General features: G+C 52.4%; 6 protein-coding genes across 7 annotated transcripts; 2 read left to right on the forward strand and 4 right to left on the reverse strand.

Annotated features, from left to right (window-relative positions):
- The first annotated feature begins 43 nt into the window (after nt 1-43).
- H310_08094 (hypothetical protein) lies at nt 44-1,877 on the forward strand. Its single transcript, XM_008873721.1, has one exon. The coding sequence runs from the start codon at nt 1,165-1,167 to the stop codon at nt 1,642-1,644; it is 480 nt and encodes a 159-aa protein (XP_008871943.1). The 5' UTR covers nt 44-1,164; the 3' UTR covers nt 1,645-1,877.
- Nucleotides 1,878-1,926: 49 nt separating this feature from the next.
- On the reverse strand, nt 1,927-5,009 carry H310_08095 (ULK/ULK protein kinase). Its single transcript, XM_008873722.1, has 8 exons — nt 4,481-5,009; nt 4,339-4,412; nt 4,199-4,276; nt 4,015-4,137; nt 3,848-3,959; nt 3,185-3,792; nt 2,602-3,076; nt 1,927-2,545 (listed from the first exon to the last, which is right to left on the reverse strand). The coding sequence occupies exons 1-8, from the start codon at nt 4,941-4,943 to the stop codon at nt 2,319-2,321; spliced, it is 2,160 nt and encodes a 719-aa protein (XP_008871944.1). The 5' UTR covers nt 4,944-5,009; the 3' UTR covers nt 1,927-2,318.
- Nucleotides 5,010-5,379: 370 nt separating this feature from the next.
- Nucleotides 5,380-6,814, reverse strand: H310_08096 (hypothetical protein). The gene has a single exon (XM_008873723.1). It carries the CDS (start codon nt 6,778-6,780, stop codon nt 5,605-5,607), a length of 1,176 nt encoding a protein of 391 aa, XP_008871945.1. The 5' UTR covers nt 6,781-6,814; the 3' UTR covers nt 5,380-5,604.
- Nucleotides 6,815-7,401: 587 nt separating this feature from the next.
- H310_08097 (hypothetical protein) lies at nt 7,402-8,665 on the reverse strand. Its single transcript, XM_008873724.1, has 4 exons — nt 8,463-8,665; nt 8,123-8,398; nt 7,812-8,068; nt 7,402-7,759 (listed from the first exon to the last, which is right to left on the reverse strand). The coding sequence occupies exons 1-4, from the start codon at nt 8,653-8,655 to the stop codon at nt 7,433-7,435; spliced, it is 1,053 nt and encodes a 350-aa protein (XP_008871946.1). The 5' UTR covers nt 8,656-8,665; the 3' UTR covers nt 7,402-7,432.
- A 77-nt stretch (nt 8,666-8,742) lies between these two features.
- Nucleotides 8,743-10,808, forward strand: H310_08098. Of its 2 annotated transcripts, XM_008873726.1 has the most exons (7): nt 8,743-9,152; nt 9,272-9,472; nt 9,524-9,728; nt 9,863-10,057; nt 10,110-10,314; nt 10,371-10,678; nt 10,741-10,757. In XM_008873726.1, exons 1-6 carry the CDS (start codon nt 8,762-8,764, stop codon nt 10,653-10,655), a joined length of 1,482 nt encoding a protein of 493 aa, XP_008871948.1. In that variant the 5' UTR covers nt 8,743-8,761; the 3' UTR covers nt 10,656-10,678; nt 10,741-10,757. The 2 variants fall into 2 exon arrangements, with proteins under 2 accessions (XP_008871948.1, XP_008871947.1); XM_008873725.1 differs by having other exon boundaries at nt 10,371-10,808.
- H310_08099 (hypothetical protein) lies at nt 10,502-14,462 on the reverse strand. Its single transcript, XM_008873727.1, has 8 exons — nt 13,872-14,462; nt 13,440-13,826; nt 12,897-13,196; nt 12,449-12,845; nt 12,158-12,405; nt 12,006-12,091; nt 11,598-11,950; nt 10,502-11,547 (listed from the first exon to the last, which is right to left on the reverse strand). The coding sequence occupies exons 1-8, from the start codon at nt 14,445-14,447 to the stop codon at nt 10,799-10,801; spliced, it is 3,096 nt and encodes a 1,031-aa protein (XP_008871949.1). The 5' UTR covers nt 14,448-14,462; the 3' UTR covers nt 10,502-10,798.
- Nucleotides 14,463-17,853: the final 3,391 nt, after the last annotated feature.

A 17,853-nucleotide genomic window follows, 5' to 3' on the forward strand; every position in this document is an offset into this window, starting at 1 on the left:
GAAAACGACGACGGCATGTTGTGCAGCACCTAGAAATGATGATCCAGGCGCGCATCGTCCACGGCAAACATGGTCGAAGCATTGCATTTTGCTGGGTCAGGTGAGGGTCGCCTAGCTCTTGAGTCAACGAGGGGCATGCACTACAATCACGGGAAAAGCAGTCGATACTACGATACTACGAAGCGAGCCATCAGGGGCGCCATTCCGGCCTTGGCCAGTCGTTCTTTGACTTGCCAGTACGTGGCATACGTGCTGGCGAATGTCGATTCGAGGTATTCACTCGTCGACTTGGCGATCGACGACGCCACCGACGGCCTCGACGAGTCGCAAACCTTGGTTGTGAAGAGCTGGCCGCGCTAGTCGGGCGAGAGATAGCTTGCCGTGGTGACAGACATACGACTGCGTTCCATTTCTACAGAGTTGTCGGGCAGCTCGATCGAGTGAATCACGCTGTTGAGCAACATGTCTTTCGCTTGGACTTGGGTAAACTCGGTGTACTTTTTGCCGAGCGCGTGGTGCTGGAACCGTGGCAACGTGTCCAGGACCATGAGTTTCAAAATCGCCTCGCGAAACGCGTCAAAGACAGCAGGGTCGTGGTCGATGGCAGTCTCGAGGCCGAGGACGACCTGGCCCTTGCGATCTTTTGAAAATATCTTGTGGTAATGCTGGCGGAGGACGTCTGGGATGTTCGTCTCCATGGGGGCTCCGACGCTCATGTACGCCTTGTAGATCGAGTACGCGTCGCCGCCGCCGTTCATTCGAAACTCATACGCTGCCTTCCACGCCACAACGTTTTCATAGCTAAACTCGAGCCGAGCAAACGCGGAAAATGCCGCGTACCCATCGGGGGTGGCCAAGTAATCTTCAAGGACGGCCAGTTTGCTGCTGTGGTCTTCCGCCGACGTAAAGTGCACCGGGAGCTCGCGCCGCGAGTGCAGCAGTGGCCACACGATTTGACATGCCACAACAACTAACCCTGCAATCGGCAGGATGAAGTATCGGACCTTGTAGTTGGTCACCCATGGCGTGTCCCGAAACAGCAGCGCGATGGCTTCTAGGACAAACAGGACGGAGAGAAGTCGGCCCATCGTTTGGTAGCGCTTGCGCAGGCCAAAGTTGTCGATCACTTTTGAGAGAAAGTGCGCAAGAACGCCGAAGGACGCAATGAAGACGGCGACGAGAGTGAGCAAGACAAAGTTCATGGCGACATTCAGGGGCACTTCGACGCAGTCAGCGACACTGAGCGACTGCATGCGACCGACACTGTCTTGGTCTACGAGGGCCAGAGGTGGAAGAAGCCACAGTAGCGTGCCCATGGCCCACTTTATGACGAGTGCGCGAGGCTGGAGAAGTCGCCGCAGACGCTGGATCTGGACGACGGACTTCGCCTTGGACTGGTCGGAGATGTCGGCATGGTGCTGGACGAGGTGCTGGGTTAAGTTGAAAGTCAGGACGAGCGTGAGCTGGTTGAGCGCGAGTCCGAACAGCGTCACCATCACAAACACGTACAGGAACGCGTTAAACGTGCCGCATGCGACGTTGTGCTGGTCCAAGAGCATGCACGAACCACCGACCGACAGCACCGACGCCATCGAGCTGCAGAACGCCGTCTGGTGGGGATTTGAAAACCGAATCGACGGATAACGACTGCGCGCGAGGTACACGCCAATCGCAATCGGCATCGAGCATGAGAACAGCACCAGGACGACGTACAACCCAAAGGGGCCAGCTTCCATGAAGAGACCAGGGTACGACGGACGGTCGGCGGCAACGTGGAACGGAAAGCGAGTGGATGGGGTGTGGCTACGACAAACTTGGCAACGACACCAAGTAAGAAGGGGGGCCTGTCGGTACACGGAGGAGTGACGGCAACGTCCTATGTCGAGCAATTGAACTAAGAATAACTCACGTGGCTAAAAGTACCCGCCAACCGCATGGACCGCCATCGCTGTCTTGAATTGCGCAGTTGCATGGCGCTGCTTCGACCTTGAATATCATCAATGCTGTAGTGACTCGATTGCCGCGGGCTTGACCGGAGTAACGAGACATGCGATGCAGCGGGCTCAGGATGACTTTGGGGTAACGAGGATGCTGGACCGCTTCAGTCGGTGCCTGATCCATCCTTCCCCATGTAGTTTCATTATGGTCAGGTAGTAGCATGGCTGAAGCAAGCGCCGTCGGTCCACGAAAGGTGGGCCTCCCCCGTGCATACCAACCTTGCGCACCGATCCATGTTGACGTCGTCGCTGACAGAGCATGTATTTCGTGGGACTGGAGGCACCGGTACGATAAACTAATACATTAAGGGAATACTCATTTCAGGTGGAGCCACCGACTTTTGGTGGAGGGTGCGACTGCGACCCATATGAGGAGACAGTGTGGTGGGGCGGCTCGTTTATGCTGCACTGCACCAGGCGCTGGTTGAATGCATGCCAAAAGTGCACGAGGCGGAGGCGGTCGTCGTGTTGGAGCGTGATGGTCGAGGCGGCGATTAAGATGCTTTCCAGCAAAAGCTGCGCGCGGGAGTAGAGATCGCTTGCCAGGCCTATCGAGTCTCGTTCGTTCAATGTCAAGCAGCCACCGTCGGATGAGAGTCTGCACCTTTCTGACCGAGCACTTCGTGGACAGCAGCTTCTCTGCCCAACCGCACGACTTGGCCATACAAAAGATCTTCCACTGACGCAGTCGTGGATCCGGCCGATTTTTCCTCGAGCATGTCTTGCTTGCACTGTTCCGCTTTGTCGATACACTGGACGAGCAATGCCTTGATCCAGCCTTGCTTGGCCGCCGCGTCTTCTTGTGCGACAACCATGTGCAGCAGATGCATACACGTCATCGCGAGGAGCAGCGCATGTTCGGGGGACGAAGCCGCAGCGTGATATCGACTGCCGCTTTTGTCCTGACCGACAAACGACGACGCTGGCGACGAGTGCGTCGACGAATTGGTCGACGAGCTGATGGACGAAGTTCCTGATGGATGGGAGAGGACGAGACCACCGTTGGTGTCAGCAGGCGGCCCCATGAACAAGTCGACAACTCCCAGGATGGCCTGGACTCGGGCGAGCATCGTGTCCACCTAGCACCGCCATGGTAACCATGACGACCACCCACATCGAAACCCAAATCACCAGCAACCTCTCGTTTGAACTATCTACAACATATCGTGTCGAAAGGTCTGTCGTACCTGCAAATTCAGCTCGAGCCCTAGGTTGCGAGTGACCGCGACGGCAAGCGAATGAGATGGGGCGTTTGAATCAGCCAAAGGATGCACAATGCCGGCGGATGGGGATGTTGTGGTGGGGGACATCGCTGTCGGGGAGGAAAGTGGCTTGGCGGCGACGACAGGTAGGCCGGCCGGAGACGAGGCCATGGTGACATTTATCTGGGGACTTCTGCTGGCCATGAGATGGCGATACCCGCCGGTGGCGGCGCTGGCCGGCGCAGACGTCGACGTGACCATGGTCAATGCTGCTTCTGTCGACGAACTCTGCGTGGACGGTGGGGTGTCTGACTTGAATGGGTTGATGCGAAGAGACGACATCGAGATTGGGACAAGGTCCGGGCTCACGGGCTGGTGGTGGGACGCAACTGGAGGATTCGCACCGAGCAGACTCGCCTTGAGATTTGCCGTCGATGACGACGCGCTGCGTCGCCGGTACGACTGCATCATGCTGGCGCGATACGAGTCATGCAGCTTGAGCTGCGACGGCGTCACGACCACCCCAGGGCTGCTGGCATTCAAGTCGCTGGATGGAGTAATATCCACTGGATTGGTGCGCACAAGCGACGCGGCTACATCAGGGCCAACATGACTTGATGGAAACAAGATGGAGAGGAATAGACGAACGCAACGCGACGGCAGACGCCGTTAATGAAGAAGGGGACGGACGGTTTAGAAACGGGGCGTTGAAGAACTGGTCAAACGAGATGCGGCGCTTGGGGTCCCGCACCAATAGACCCTACGGCGTTGGTAAACACAACATGACGGAAGAGTCGTGACAAAACGGCGTGGACCTCCATCAGATTGATCGCGTCGCGACCCACGGGCAAGTCCTTTGGAAAGCGGACACTTTCCCGCTGGATGTTGTGCAGCAGCTGGACTTGGTTGGCCCCATTGAAGGGTGGCCGCCCCACGACCTATCCCAACGGAGGCTGCGTGATTCGATGGGACGATGGAGGGGTTGGATGTTGACAATACCATTTCATACAGAATCGTTCCGACACTCCACAGATCGGCTTTGCTGTCGTACTTCTGGAATTGCAAGATTTCAGGTGCCTAAAGTGGAAAATCAGGGGCATGAGATGCCCTTACGACTGGATTCGATGGGGGTGGTCTACCATGTACAATGGAGAGCCACAGAGGGTTTCCGCGAGAGACGTCGACTCCAAATGACGCGCAAATCCAAAATCCGCTGGAACCAACATGATACGTGAGATGGCAAACGGTACGTCGATATCAGTGGGAGGACGTTGAACGTACCAATCTTCAACGACGCTGTCGCGGAAGCCTCAGACAAGAGAAGGTTCTGGGGTTTCAAATCACGATGGATGAGGTTGAGGCTCCATAGCACATGCAATCCATCGGCAAGCTCGCGCAAAAAATGGCGCGCCGTGTCTTCGCTCACGACGCCGTTAGGTTGCTTCTTGATAAAGTGCTGGAGGTCCCCGCCATCGCAGTATTCAAGCATGAGGTAAATGTGCTTCTCCGTCTTCTTGATATCGTAAAGTTTGACGATGTTTGGATGATTGATCTGGCGCATGATGGAGATTTCGCTTTCGAGGTTTTCCAGCAGCTTGGGATTCAATTTTTGCTTGTTGATAGCCTTCACGGCCACGGGGACGTTCGTCACTTTGTGATACCCTTTGTACACAATGGCGAAGGACCCGCTCCCGATGCGCGCGGTGACCACGTAGTCTCCTACGACAGCCTGCTTCTTCTCCATCTTGGTGAACAAGAAGGCCAAGGAAGATGCCGCCGCCGGTCTGTCGTCGCCGCGAGAATCGTTTCCTATTCTGAACCCGACAAATCACATTCGAGCGAGGATTATCCGGACGAGTTCCTCCCGCGCGCATTAAATCGGTTCGGGCAATTCACCTATATTACTTACATGCAATTTTAATCCACCCAACAGAAATATTATCCGAACAGTTGAAGTTTGCATGTTCGAAGGAAGCAAACTTATACGAAGATCCTCCAAACCCTTCAATAAGGTTTTCAAATGCATCTCCCCGCACACACGTTGACTCAAATCTATCCATTCACGACCCTTCCAAACTTCATTGCCTTCATGTGTACACTGAAAGGCGCCGATTGAAAGACCCCAGAGTCCCTCTGTGCGAAGGGAATGGCTGTGCTGCTGTGCTCAGATTGGTCGTATGGGACGAACCACTTCAATTAAGTAACACTTCCACATCGCTATGACCTGCCCTTAAGTCTTTCTTTACGTCTGATTGGCTCTAGAGGGGCCAATCAAAACTTCATCTTGACGAGATGAACGCGAGCTTGAGGAAAGCTCCGATGCCGATGACGGAATGGACATAGGACTCTTCATGGAGGGAAAGAAGAGAGATTTACATGCACATGCATGAATAAAACTCCCCCAGCTAAGCAAGTGCGCTTCTTATGCGCTCAATGACTCCCGACGCCGTCGCGCCGTCAAGGATGTCTTGTACCGTTCTCCCCTTGTTGTCCTTGATGTCGCGATCGATGTTGGCGGCAACTAGAACCTTGATAGCAGCAACGGACGCCATTTCGACTGCATAATGAAGTGCCGTCTTTCCCTCTGGGCACTGCGCATTCAGTTCCGATGGGGACAGCGCAGGCAAGATCAGCTCGATATAGTCGGTCTTGTTCCAAGATGCAAACTTGTGCAATGCCGTGAGCCCGTACGAATCGGCACCACCTGGGTTGACATTCTCGACGTTGGCTACATGGCGAGTGATGGCCTCCAAGTCCCCCGGAAAGTCGATCAACTTGGAGAGCGCCTTTCGCCCGTCTGCGTCCGCAGTCGCCCCACTGGCATTGCCAGTGACCTTGCCTTCGTCGGCCTTGAACATGGCTTTTACCACTGTCTCAGTTTTTTTAAGTTGAACGCCTTTCAAGCCACCTAGAGACATCATCATGCCCATCTTCGGCCGAGTTTGCGCTTGCAAAGCCGCTACCGCCCGCTCTTCTTCTAGTTTCGCTCGATATGACGAGGTGGTCTTATTGATAGCCTCAGCTTGCTCTTCCGAGCACCGACTGCGGTCGCTCAAGTACTGATTGAACGTCTCGACTATGGGGTTCTCGGCATTGTCATGACTGACGTCCTTGGGACCACGGCCCCACTTGTCCGTGACAGTGAGATCAGCGCCAAAGTGAAGCAACAAGTCGGCTGTGCGGTGTGCACTTTTGTCGCCCGATCCTGCGCAGAGATGCAACGGGGTTTCGCCGTACTGGTTTTGCGCGTTTACGTTAAGGCGACCGTCAGCGTGGAGCACCTCGAGAGCCTTGAGTGAAGAGTATAGCGCGGCCATGTGGAATCCAGAATCGCCGTTGCGTGACACCAATCGAACGTCCACGCGGTCGTCCGCCAACAGAATCCGCAACAGGTTGGCGTCGTCGTTGAGGCACGCGTAGTGGAACGCAGACTTGCCGTCCTTGTCCACCTTATTGATCACTTCTGCAGTGAGGAATGGCGACGTTGACGCCAGGAGGTGGTTCACATGGTCGAGATCACCGCAGGCCGCGGCATCCACGAACGCGGACTCTGGAAAGTCGAAGATCGATGGAGCTGCCATGGCAAGGAGGTGGTGCGGCTGTCGTCAATTGAGGCGATGTTTGTCGTCAGCATTGATCAATCGTGATTGGTCAAAATGAGTCAAATTTTGATCAATAGTTCAATTTGATTCGCAATAGGGGATGATTTTCATTCAATCACAAGACCATAATTCTTCCAGGGATATTTCCCTCGTGGAATTCTTCCTCCATCAAGAATTAGTCTTACCTCAATCTCCTACAAGTTTCATGACAGCCAAGTTCGGTGACATCCGAGCCTGACGCATACCTCCTCCCAGACTCGTCGATAGACATGTCCGGGGAGAGGCCATCGCTCCTTGTCCAGGTCCCAGATGCAGACCGTGAAACCACGTTACATAAGAATGCCTTCCACCGCTTGATGCACGAACTTTAGTCTGCCACCACCAGGATAGTCGTGTGGTGTGTTTGAGCTTGTTGAGAAGTGTGCGAGCGATCATAGCATATCATGCTCGACCGTGCACTCGCAGGAATATAGAGGCCGAATTGTTCGCACTAGAATTGCTAACCCGCCGTGTACGTCCACGCTATTGAATGCAATGCCCACAGGGCAAGTGCATGGGCTGCTCAATGCACTGCGGATGGTTGATTGACAGGGCAATGATGGAATGCTACAATTCAACTAAACACATCGAATTAAATCAATAGCGACGTGACAAGGCCTTGAGCGCTGGACCGATCCAGGTGCACCAGTCCACTGGCGACAAGGGAGTACAGTGCTCGAATAACAATGCTTTCGTCCACTTGAGCTTGAGTGGCTACTTCGGACTGGAGCTCCTTTTTTGTCCACTCGCCGCCATGGTCAAACAGGAGTTGCAAGAGCACTGCGGCAACATTTCTATCGGACGCCTGCACTTGCACGAGCTTTCGCATTTGTGACTTGATCCTTGCCGCCTTGGCCTCACGCGCACTCAGTGTCTCTTGTGCTTGTTTTAGACGCTTGGACAGCGCAATTGCTCCTTCCTACGGGCAAACATATCCATCGAGCTGCACATTTCAAAATGGCAGGTCATACTTCGTTGGCCTCAGCGTCACGGTTGGCACCCGATGGGGTCAATGATATGATGGATTCTCGAAGCCGACTGCGTTTAGCTTTGAGCTCTTGTAACCTTTCTGACGGTACTTCAGTGGCGACGAGAGATTGCGAATTGCGTCGGTCGGTTAGTTTTCGCTTGGAATTGTCCAGTGCCGCCAAAACGTCTTTCTTTTCTTCCACCCGAAGCTGAAGCACTTTCCCTAGCTCTAAGTTGTACCCGAGAATTGTCGCGCGGTCTAAATGCGAGGTTTAATCATGTGATCTTGTGTATACAGCCATGAAGTCGACACCTGGGGCATGCGCCTGCAGCAATGCGGAATCCAACGCATCAACTTCTTGCTGCACCGCCGCCAACTGGACCTCTAAACGCTCCAACGTCTTTTTCCCGGCTTCCATTTGCGCTTCCCACGCTCGCTCGCTCTCTTCCTGAAGTTCATGGATCCGTGAATCGAAGTACACCTCTGAACTGCGGGCTTTGACTTTGCGCTTCAGATGATCTGTCTCGGCAAGCAACGCTTTATATCGTTCTTCCAATTCCTCCAGGACTAACGTTTGTGTTGTAATCTCTACGCAGGCATATGATGTTCTACTGGTATTGGGGAGCGTGCACAATATCGCTTTTTTCCATACCTTCGTCGCCGCTGACAGCAATGGCTGCTTCGCGAAAGTCTGCCCAGAACTCAGCCCCTTGCTTCCGCCGCGACTCTGTCCCAGAGTTGCTCGCCTTTTCAGAGCCCTCCTTGATTACGATCGGTACTTGCTTCTTCGTTGAGCGGAACACGTGAATCCGCAGGCAGTCGCTGAGCTCGTCAACAGTGGCCATCTTGTGCGAATTCAAAAATGCAATTACTATGCAGAGATTGGCAAGGTATCCGGATTTTTATCCGGGCCATTGACAAAATTGCTTTCTTGCGATATAAACTCGAAGTATGAGCCAACGTGATGTCGACCGCATCAACCTGGTGCTGCACTACGAGAAGATGTATATGGCTGCACCAACGCGCCAGCTTCCTGTGACCATCCTCACGGGATTTCTCGGCAGTGGTAAGACGACCTTGCTCAAGCACATTCTGAAGAATCGCTTGAACCTGCGTGTTTGCTGCTGCGTGAGTGACGTTGCTGCACTCAACGTGGACGAGCAGCTCGTCACGGACTCGAAGACCCGTACCGCAGAAGGCGGATTTCTCATGGAGAACGGGTGCATGTGCTGTCCGGTGCGTCTTGACCTCGACGACACGAGCGAGTTCAAGGACGTTGTGTGGCAAGTGCTGTTCCAGGACGATGGTCTGGTCATGGACTATTTGGTGGTCGAAACCAGTGGTACGCATACTTCCCACCTCTATCAACAGATTTTTACCCCGTTTGCAAATGCTTCGCCACGCATTCCGTCGATTTTTCATGGGCGGCGTTGTCACGGCTGTGGCTTTCATGTCTACTAGGCACGACGGATCCACTGGCCCTCATCCAAGCAATCCAAGCCCGATTTGGCAAAATGACTCGGGCGCGATTGGACTCTGTCGTGACAGTTGTCGATGCAGAAGCGCTCTTGGACAACGAATTGTGCGCCGTGGCGAGGAACCAACTGCAATGCGCGGATGTCGTGCTGTTGAACAAGATGGACTTGCTCGCGGACGATCCAGGTACAAGGCCACTTTCACCTACAAATGCCCCGCGTGAACTTCTATGAGTAGAGCGACAGGCGGCGGCCCGCGCGATTGTCCAGCAGATCGCACCGGCGGGGGTCCACGTGCACGAGACGTCCTATTGCGACGTGTACTTGCCTCGCATTTTGGACATTTCGCCGCCGGATGGAATTTACAATGCCGTGAGCCACGAGAGCGTTCAGGCGCATTGGAATACGTCCGAAGTGTCGTCGCTGCGCCGTACGACTGCCACGTAAGTTGGATTGCATAGATAAACGTAAATGTGGCCTTGGCAGAGAGTTCTTGCAGGTTGGGCAATTCAATTGTCGCAATGTTCAATACGTCGTTGACATGCTCGTCTGAAGGATGTTCCTGGCGATTGAGTAGACCTGACCAGTACACGGTCGCCCGCGACACATGGGCCACGGACGTGTTTGAATCGAAAACTCCCATATCGCTCGCCGCGCTCCACTCGTACATCGGGAATCGCTTGCCGCCGACACTGTTGCGCGCTAAAGGCATTTTGTACTTGAAAGAAGACCCGACACAACGTTATGTCTTTCAGCTCAGTGGCAAGCGCCGGTACGGAGCACAATGTTGGTTATGATAATTTCATCGCCCGCGGGGTGTGTAGCATCCAAGTGGTCAACACGGGGGCGTGGCCGTGCGCGCCGTCGACGCAGCTGGCCGTGATCGGAACCGATTTTGACTTTGCGACCGTGCAGAGCGACCTCCAGTCCCTTGCGGAGGACCATGCTGCCCTCTCTGATGCGGAAGGGTGTGCGAAACTAGTTCGCGCCGACGACCGCTTCGAGCTTGTTCACGTGTCGCCGACTCATGTACGCTAGCCACAGCATGCACGAGGTTTCGATCCTGTGACGACGTGTCTCTGCAGATTCAATTCCGTGTGCGATGCCCTGTGACGACGCTTGACGAGACCATGCTCCGCCACCACCACCATATCGACATGGACGATCTCAACGACCAGTTGGCAGTCGCCGTCAACCTGGCAGGACAAGGCGGGCTCGTGGTGCCGCTTCCCCGACCCGATGTCGCGCTGTTAGCGTCCGTGGCGGGACCTCAAACGCTGCGCACAATGTGGCCATTGGTCGACCTCCATGCGGCAAAGTTGCTCCATGTCGTTCGCCGCAAGCTGGCCGAGTGCATGTGTGGGTTTTAGGTTCAAGCGCTGCAGGAGTTCAGGTATGCGCTCAAGTTCCATAGAGATGGACCAACGGAGAGCTCAGATTTAGCTGAGCCAACAGACTGATGTGTGAAACACTCGAGAGTATTGTTAGGACTGTGACGAGAATACAAACGCTTTTAGCGGTCATATCTTCGCGACGGCGGCGGGGCTTGGTGGGTGTACGGGCGGCCGCTATTCGAGGGTGGCGGAGCGTTGGGTCCTTGCCGTTGGGCGTGCATGTTGCGCAGACCCTGGCGCAGCGCGTCCAAGTTGGGACGGGGAGGCCCAAAACCCCCGCCGGATGAAGGAGGACGAGGGAGAAGACCCCCAGGGGGACCGAAGCCGCGGGGTACGCCAGGGGCCAATTCAGTGCGATGCGGAGCCTGTTGGTAGGAAGGATATCTTCGCGGTGGAGACCGTTGGTTGTACTCGTAGTCTCGTCGAGGGGGGCTGCGGCCTCTTCCTGTAGTATTGCTCGGGTAAAATCCACCGCTGTTTCCGGCTTGAGGTGGACGCCGGCCAAATGGCGGCGGGCCTCCTGACGATGGTGGAGGGTTGTGGTGGTAACTGGGGGGGGCTCGTCCACCGCCGCTTTGATAATTGTTGCTGGGGCGGGAGCTACTGTATTGCTGTGAGGACCCACCCCCGTGTTGGTTGTTATAGTTGCGGTTGCTGCTGCTGTTGTTGTTGCCCTGATACCCTCCTCCGAATGGCTGACGGAAGCCTCGGGTGCGTGTTGCGGTGGCCCCGGCGGCAGCCCCAGCCAAGTCGACGATTGAAATGGACTTGAAACCCATTTTGGGGACCGTGATCGACCGGTCTTCTGGGGTCCTGAGTACCGGTGGCGGCACAACCGCGCCATCGAGCCACGATGACCGATGCAAACCTACGCAGACGATGATCCATTTCAAAGAATATTTCCTGGCAACCCAGAACCTGCACGGGGCATTTCAAAGTGAAAGCTGAGGCACTGGTTGTTGGGCACATCTTGGAGCTCGAGTTTGGACGTTTGCGGGCTCGGAACCGTGCACTTGAGCGGGAAATCGCACGACTCGAGATAGTGCACTCGGCCAAAGATTCCAAACGTATCATGGGACAGGTCAACAGACTGCAGTCCGCTCACCGACGGCAACGGGTGGTCCCCAGCCATCGACGAGTGAAAAAACAGCAGTTCTTTGCCGTATCGCTCGTTGCGCTTCTTCTCGGCGTCCGTAAGTTTATCGTTGATCGGTCGCATCGCGTCCAAGAGGCGGGACTCGTCAATGAAAGGAAGCAGCACAACCCATAGCCTGCGCATACCACAAACGGGTGAAGCAACGAACGTCATCGGATGGCCTTACGCACCATGGCTGGGCCTTTCCATTTGGATCGACAGGAATGTCTTCAGGGTAAAAGTCAATGATGGGTGACTCCGCATCGGTCAGCAGCCACTGCAGGACGAATCGAATGGTACGTCAAATGATTGCATCTCCAACAACACTTCATAATCTTCATACCTGGTACGGCTTGGGAATGGCGTGGCGCGAGTCGGCCGGGAATACCCCCATGAGCTGCTCAAACGGGCAAAAGGGTTGACCAACGTCGAATGAGATCTTGAATCGATCAATGTTTTTGAGATCCGATGCAAAGGGAGCATAGTGGAACGGGTAAAACCACTGCCAAGACGCCACACCGGAGTAGTAGTACCGCATGACCCAGCACAGGCCCTCCACGTACGACTGAAACACCTTTTCGCGCCCGCCACCTATACTTCGTCAGACTTGTTCTACGTGCGATGTATTCGTTACCAGTTTCAATGTCATGGGCCTTGAGCTTGTCCTCGTAGTACCGCGTTTTCCACCCCGGCTCGCCGAGCCGCACGTTGTCCTTAATTTCTTGCTTGAGCTGCTCCAATTTTTTCTCTTCTTTTTCCTTCACGCGAAGCTTGAGCGCCATTTCAGGTGTCATGTGGCGATATTTGGCTTCCCGTTGCTCGGCGGGGGTCAACACCTTCGCCGGCGTTCCTTCTTCAGCATCGTCATTGGCAACGTCTGCGCTACCGTCGTCGTCGTCTACCACGGCCGTGACGATGTCCTTTCCAGCACTTCCCTTCAGTCGCTTCGTCACGGCGACCGCCTCGTCTTTCATCGTAGACCCTAGGACTTTTTCCCGTTGACTTTGGCTCAATTGCCTTGCTTCCCGCATCTGCTCACACAATTGAGACTTTGTCCATCACACAAAGAAGGCAATGCGTACCATGTTTTCACGCTCTTTGGCGACGCGGCGCTGGAAAATCACTTCTTCGACTGTCCCGACCTCAGCCAAGATCACATCGGCCTTTTCCAGATCGATTTCACCCCCAGGCAACGTCAAGTACCCGCCAAGGGACGGCAGGAGTTTGGCATATAGCAGCAGAAGGTAGTCGACAGCACCGTCTCGGATGTCCATGCACGGCAAATGAGGCAAGAAATCGTTGCCGACAAAAAAGCATAAAAACACAAAGTCGTCGATGATGCGTTCAAAGTCGTACGGGAACGGAAGCCGCGCTTGCAGAGGCTGTGTCAACCATTCAAATTAGTGCTGGTCAGTTGCGACGCATTCGAAACACCAGGGCGAACTGAATTGCCACAGATCGTTAACGACACTTCGCTGTGCATCACAGAGACTGCAAGAAACCCACCAAGCAACTGGCACTCGAATCGGGGTGTTCCTGCAACACGAATCGCATGGATCTCACCACCGTGGAAACGAGATACATATTCAAGACCAACAACACCAGCGACGCTCAAGCGAACCTACCTCGAATTCGATCGCTAGGTATTCGCGCAGGATGCTCACGTGGAGGAACTGAAGGGGTTTCAACGTCGATGCCGTCGAGCTCGAGTCGTGTTCGCCAAACTCACCGCGCTTACGTTTGATCGCGTCAGGGACACCATTGGCGTCCAACTTGAACTGATTCGCCTTTTGATCCTTTTCAAACTTGGCCCGTCCAAAGAGCACCTCTTCTCGCAATACAGAGAACTTGGCCTCGTGGGTGGCCAGACCCAGCATAATCAAATCGGCGTCGAGACCATGGAGCACATGGTGTTGATTTGGGTCGTAGCCAGGCTGGCTGCGTTGGGTGCGGATGTACGACATGAGCTTATGCTCACCTTCACCAGGCACACTCGCATCGGAAAACACGACCTACAGCACAGATGAGAAACAATATTCGAGACAAATCAATCGTACCTTAAAGTGCTTCCACGCAGGGCAATTGTTCATGCGATCGCGGACGTAAAAACGCATGTACTTGGACAACTTGGCCATGAATTTTGTCCCAGGCGTGATCACGTTGGAGTCCCACGGCGTTTGCTTCGGCGGAGGCTTCTGCCCTAAAGTCTCCATGTACTCTCGCACTTCTTTGTCAACTTCAGCATGTTGCTTGGCTTCCTGTGCCGATCGGAAACGACGCGAGCGTTGTTGGTTCATTTTCGCGCGGGGCGCGACACCATCGATCGCCATATACAGCAAACGTCGAGGACGAACGCACGCAACCAAACGATCCACATATTCCATCAACCTCAGGAACATCTCTTCTTCCGTGCGAGGCTGTTCACCGTTTTCAGGGTGTGCGCAAGGGTGGATGATGCCGTTCATGTCAATAAACAAGTTATCAAACTCTTGTCCATTCGGGTTCGGCCCTTCGATGTCAATCAGGTTGAAGCGCTTCCTCCCTTCAATCGTCATTGCGCTCTCTTCCACCGCATCCACGATCGTCAAAGGGTACTTGGTGCTCAACCATCGGTAGAACGCGGGGACTCCCATGTGTGTCGCTCGCAATTCAATCCGATATTGGATTGGACCGTCGGCGTTGAAGATTTGTTTTATTAATATAAGGTATATCTTGTTTACAGTAGGCGATTCATTACTTTCCGACTATTCGTTGAAATCCGAATACAGCATCCGGCATCCTCTGTGCTCTCACCATCCAAACAAGTTGAAAAAACGCATATTCGGGTCGAAAAACCGATTCCGTTCTTCTTATATTTTGATTGGTTAACAATGCTGATAATACAATCTTTATAACCAATGAAGTGTGCGTGTTACGAACGAGAATCGGATAGTTCGATCAGGACGGTCTCAGTCTGAGCCTTGCCCATGTAGAGCATTTTCATCGGGTACCCTGGACAGCATGGAGCTGCGCCAGCGTTTGTGCTCCCAAGTCAAGAAGTCAACGGTATGATCTCATCTCACCTTGTGCAGATGTGCATGAACAGATAAATGGAACGGAGAACGCCTTGAATGCAGTCGACTAAATTCAGAATTGACCGATTTTCCAAATTCGAGCCGTCACAACACTTTTGACCAATAATTATTGGTAAACCAAATCAAGGCGCGTGATTGGCCAATGATAAATATTTTCCCTATTAATAGGCGGTAGGACAATTCAATACTAGCGATGATTCTAACATTTTTCTGGCCACAGGTGTGGACAAAAATGTAAACGCAGCTTGGACCACATTGTTCGCTCTTCATATCGTCAAGGTCAAAGCCAATCAAATCATGAAATCTATCAGTGACTGCGCAGTTGTCGTTAGAATGTAACATCCCGCGCCAAAGTAGATGAAACTGGGTACAGTAGCGGTCCGAGATTCATGTTTACGATGAAAAGAAAAGAGGGAAAAAGATCGAGTCGGGAGGACGCAGCGAAAAATATTCTGACTCAATTAGCTAAGAGAACTTCATTCAAGACATGCGACTCCACAACGGTGCATTCACAATAACGCATTTCAACAACTGAGTTAATGAGTACCAAATGGACTGGCTAAATGCCTATCACTCGTGCAACAAACCCGGATCTGGCTACAATTGACCTCTCATATGGGTCAAAGAGATGATCTCTTTGGATTCGACATTCACGAAGCGACCAAAATACATATAGTAACGTGGATTTAAGTTTTGCCAATTTACACCAAACCAATCAAGCCCATCAACTTTCAACCTTTTATCGCTGCAAAGCTTGCACAACCAAAAACCTCTGGTCAGATTCAAATCTGTTCATCCTTGTCGTGCAGCCAAACATAGCGCCACCCCCACGCGGGGGTCGGTACTTTAAGGATGACCTCCTTTGGGCTGTCTACGCTGTGATGGAGAGCACAAACGGTGCGGTTGTTCAACAGCAAACGCGGATTCTGTACGCAACTTTGATGAAGGATATCCGTGCTGTCATGGTTGGTGATGTTGTTGAAGGGAATCAGCGTGGCCCAAAGGAGTTCTGCCAAGCGGTTGTGAAGAAGACTCGGTCGCGTGGATCGGTGCTATGCAACGGCCGCTCAACTGACAGTCATGCGGTCATTGTCAATGCAAATCAAGTCTACCATCGACTGAATCCAACGAGTTGTCCGCAGGATGGTACCGCCGTTTTTTGCATCGGCACCCTCAGCTCACCAACCGCGCGGCCCAAGTCATCTCCCACGCAAGGAACGCTGTTGACGAAGACGGTGTACATTCTTTGTTCACTCCCTCACAAGGCATCGTTGAAAATCATGGACTCTCACATGAATGTATTTGCAACATGAATGCAACGGTTTTTGCTTCACGGCAAAAGACTCAGTTAAGGATGTTTTTGTAATCAGAGGTACGCATAATGTTTGGGCGAAAATAGTGTGTGCGAATTTTCATCCTTCTCTTTTTGCATGCGGAAATGCTGTAGTTATTTATCACCCCTATATTTTTCCTGGTGAATCTGTTGAAACATCAACTGAGAATTTCTGTACTGTTCCTCTCCTCCCTCATGCAACAAGTTCTACATCACCAAAAGGATTTGTGAATGAAGCTACGTTGCAAATATTGCTAAAATATTACAGAAACCGTCGACGAAAACATTTGCTTTCAATTCTTGATGGTTTGGCTTCCCATTATTCGACTACTGGTATTGTTGTGAATTTGTCTGACACCTTAGCAGTAACTTTGCAATCAAATGCAACGAATTTTTTCAACTTTTGGAAGTTTCTGTCTTTTATCCATTCAAACAAGCTATCCGCCAGGGCATTTTCGACACTATGGTCAGCGATGGTATGGATTTGTATCATCACATCGAAAAATGTTAATGTAATATTGTGTAGAATCCGGCGACTTCCACATCATCTCCAAGCCCCGCGCTGCGCACATCGCATCAAAGGCAAGGACAAATCGCATCCAAAGAAAACAAGCTCGTCTGCGGATTTCAATACACGTGTATCTTTCCAGTGTCATTGTAAAAGTTGTTGGAAGGATACTACCTAGTTGTGAGATGTTCTTTAATGTTTGTGTTTTTACGTTTTACGTCATCGTATCGATTTGACTAAATCATAAAAAATATGATTCGTCTATTGGTAATATGCACGATAGTAGTCTCAAGGTTTGTGGTGTAATACTGTAGGCGTCATCACCTCCATCTCCACACCAGGTAATATTCAAACAGCACAGCTGGTTTCGACAAATAAACTACCTAAATAAAATTTCGAAATCTCGAATATATATCCCAACAAAGCTTGATTGGCTAAAGATACAACGTTATTCGATGTTGTTCGTCGAATCAGTTGATGCTATTGATGCTTTTCTCGAAATATCAATAGACGAACCATTCCGTCGTTACCTGCAATGCAAAGTCCGTTCAAAAACCACAGACGCACCCAAAAATCTCAGTTGCGACCTGTTCCAAAACGAATCAATCAAAACACTTTTGACACGATATGTTGGACGACATCAAAGCTTCAGCGCAGGTACAAGTAGACAGACTAACGTACGTGCGCAGGTGATATCATGTAATTTCGACTTTCAGCCTGTCTGCGACATTTTGGTGTGCAAGATGGCATGTAATGTTGATGAGGATCGTTCGTATAGCCTTTACGCTTCGTCCTAGGGTGCAATGACTCGATTGCTTTGTCGCATTGCTTGAGTGCTACTGTAGAACTGCTCCAATCTCACGTTCCGTCAAATCGGGTCCATTGGACATCGAAAATTGAAAATGAATGGCTGTGTGATGTAGCAGGTGACGAGATTTGTGTTTGTATTTTTTCGACGAATTTGAAAACAACGTCGAGCGCCGCCGCGATTGACTGCGCCACCGAAGTGAGCAGATGGCACCCATTCAAAGTACGTGAAAATAGCCTGCCAACAACATCGCGAGCTCATACCGTCAAATGTAATACGAGTCGGACAGTCACATGCCTTTTATCCGTATTCGGAT

This window comes from Aphanomyces invadans (assembly GCF_000520115.1).
Source record: "Aphanomyces invadans strain NJM9701 unplaced genomic scaffold supercont1.16, whole genome shotgun sequence".
NCBI lineage: Eukaryota > Oomycota > Saprolegniomycetes > Saprolegniales > Verrucalvaceae > Aphanomyces > Aphanomyces invadans.

Bases quoted from the DNA above. Each gene is read 5' to 3' on its own strand.
- H310_08095 (XM_008873722.1), bottom strand. From the start codon at position 4,943: ATGGAGAAGAAGCAGGCTGTCGTAGGAGACTACGTGGTCACCGCGCGC. The intron at 4,413-4,480 runs GTACGTTCAACG...TGTTGGTTCCAG, and splicing joins GACAGCGTCGTTGAAGATTG to CGGATTTTGGATTTGCGCGT. The intron at 3,960-4,014 runs GTCCACGCCGTT...CCAACGCCGTAG, and splicing joins ACGCGATCAATCTGATGGAG to GGTCTATTGGTGCGGGACCC.
- H310_08098 (XM_008873725.1), top strand. From the start codon at position 8,762: ATGAGCCAACGTGATGTCGACCGCATCAACCTGGTGCTGCACTACGAG. The intron at 9,729-9,862 runs GTAAGTTGGATT...GCGATTGAGTAG, and splicing joins CTGCGCCGTACGACTGCCAC to ACCTGACCAGTACACGGTCG. The intron at 10,058-10,109 runs GTACGGAGCACA...CGGGGTGTGTAG, and splicing joins CAGCTCAGTGGCAAGCGCCG to CATCCAAGTGGTCAACACGG.
- H310_08097 (XM_008873724.1), bottom strand. From the start codon at position 8,655: ATGGCCACTGTTGACGAGCTCAGCGACTGCCTGCGGATTCACGTGTTC. The intron at 8,069-8,122 runs GTGTCGACTTCA...CCTCGCATTTAG, and splicing joins GCTGCAGGCGCATGCCCCAG to ACCGCGCGACAATTCTCGGG. The intron at 7,760-7,811 runs GTATGACCTGCC...GTTTGCCCGTAG, and splicing joins GTGACGCTGAGGCCAACGAA to GAAGGAGCAATTGCGCTGTC.
- H310_08094 (XM_008873721.1), top strand. From the start codon at position 1,165: ATGAAGACGGCGACGAGAGTGAGCAAGACAAAGTTCATGGCGACATTC.
- H310_08096 (XM_008873723.1), bottom strand. From the start codon at position 6,780: ATGGCAGCTCCATCGATCTTCGACTTTCCAGAGTCCGCGTTCGTGGAT.
- H310_08099 (XM_008873727.1), bottom strand. From the start codon at position 14,447: ATGGGAGTCCCCGCGTTCTACCGATGGTTGAGCACCAAGTACCCTTTG. The intron at 13,197-13,439 runs GTAGGTTCGCTT...TGGTTGACACAG, and splicing joins ACCTAGCGATCGAATTCGAG to CCTCTGCAAGCGCGGCTTCC. The intron at 11,548-11,597 runs GTTCTGGGTTGC...TCGTCTGCGTAG, and splicing joins CTTTGAAATGCCCCGTGCAG to GTTTGCATCGGTCATCGTGG.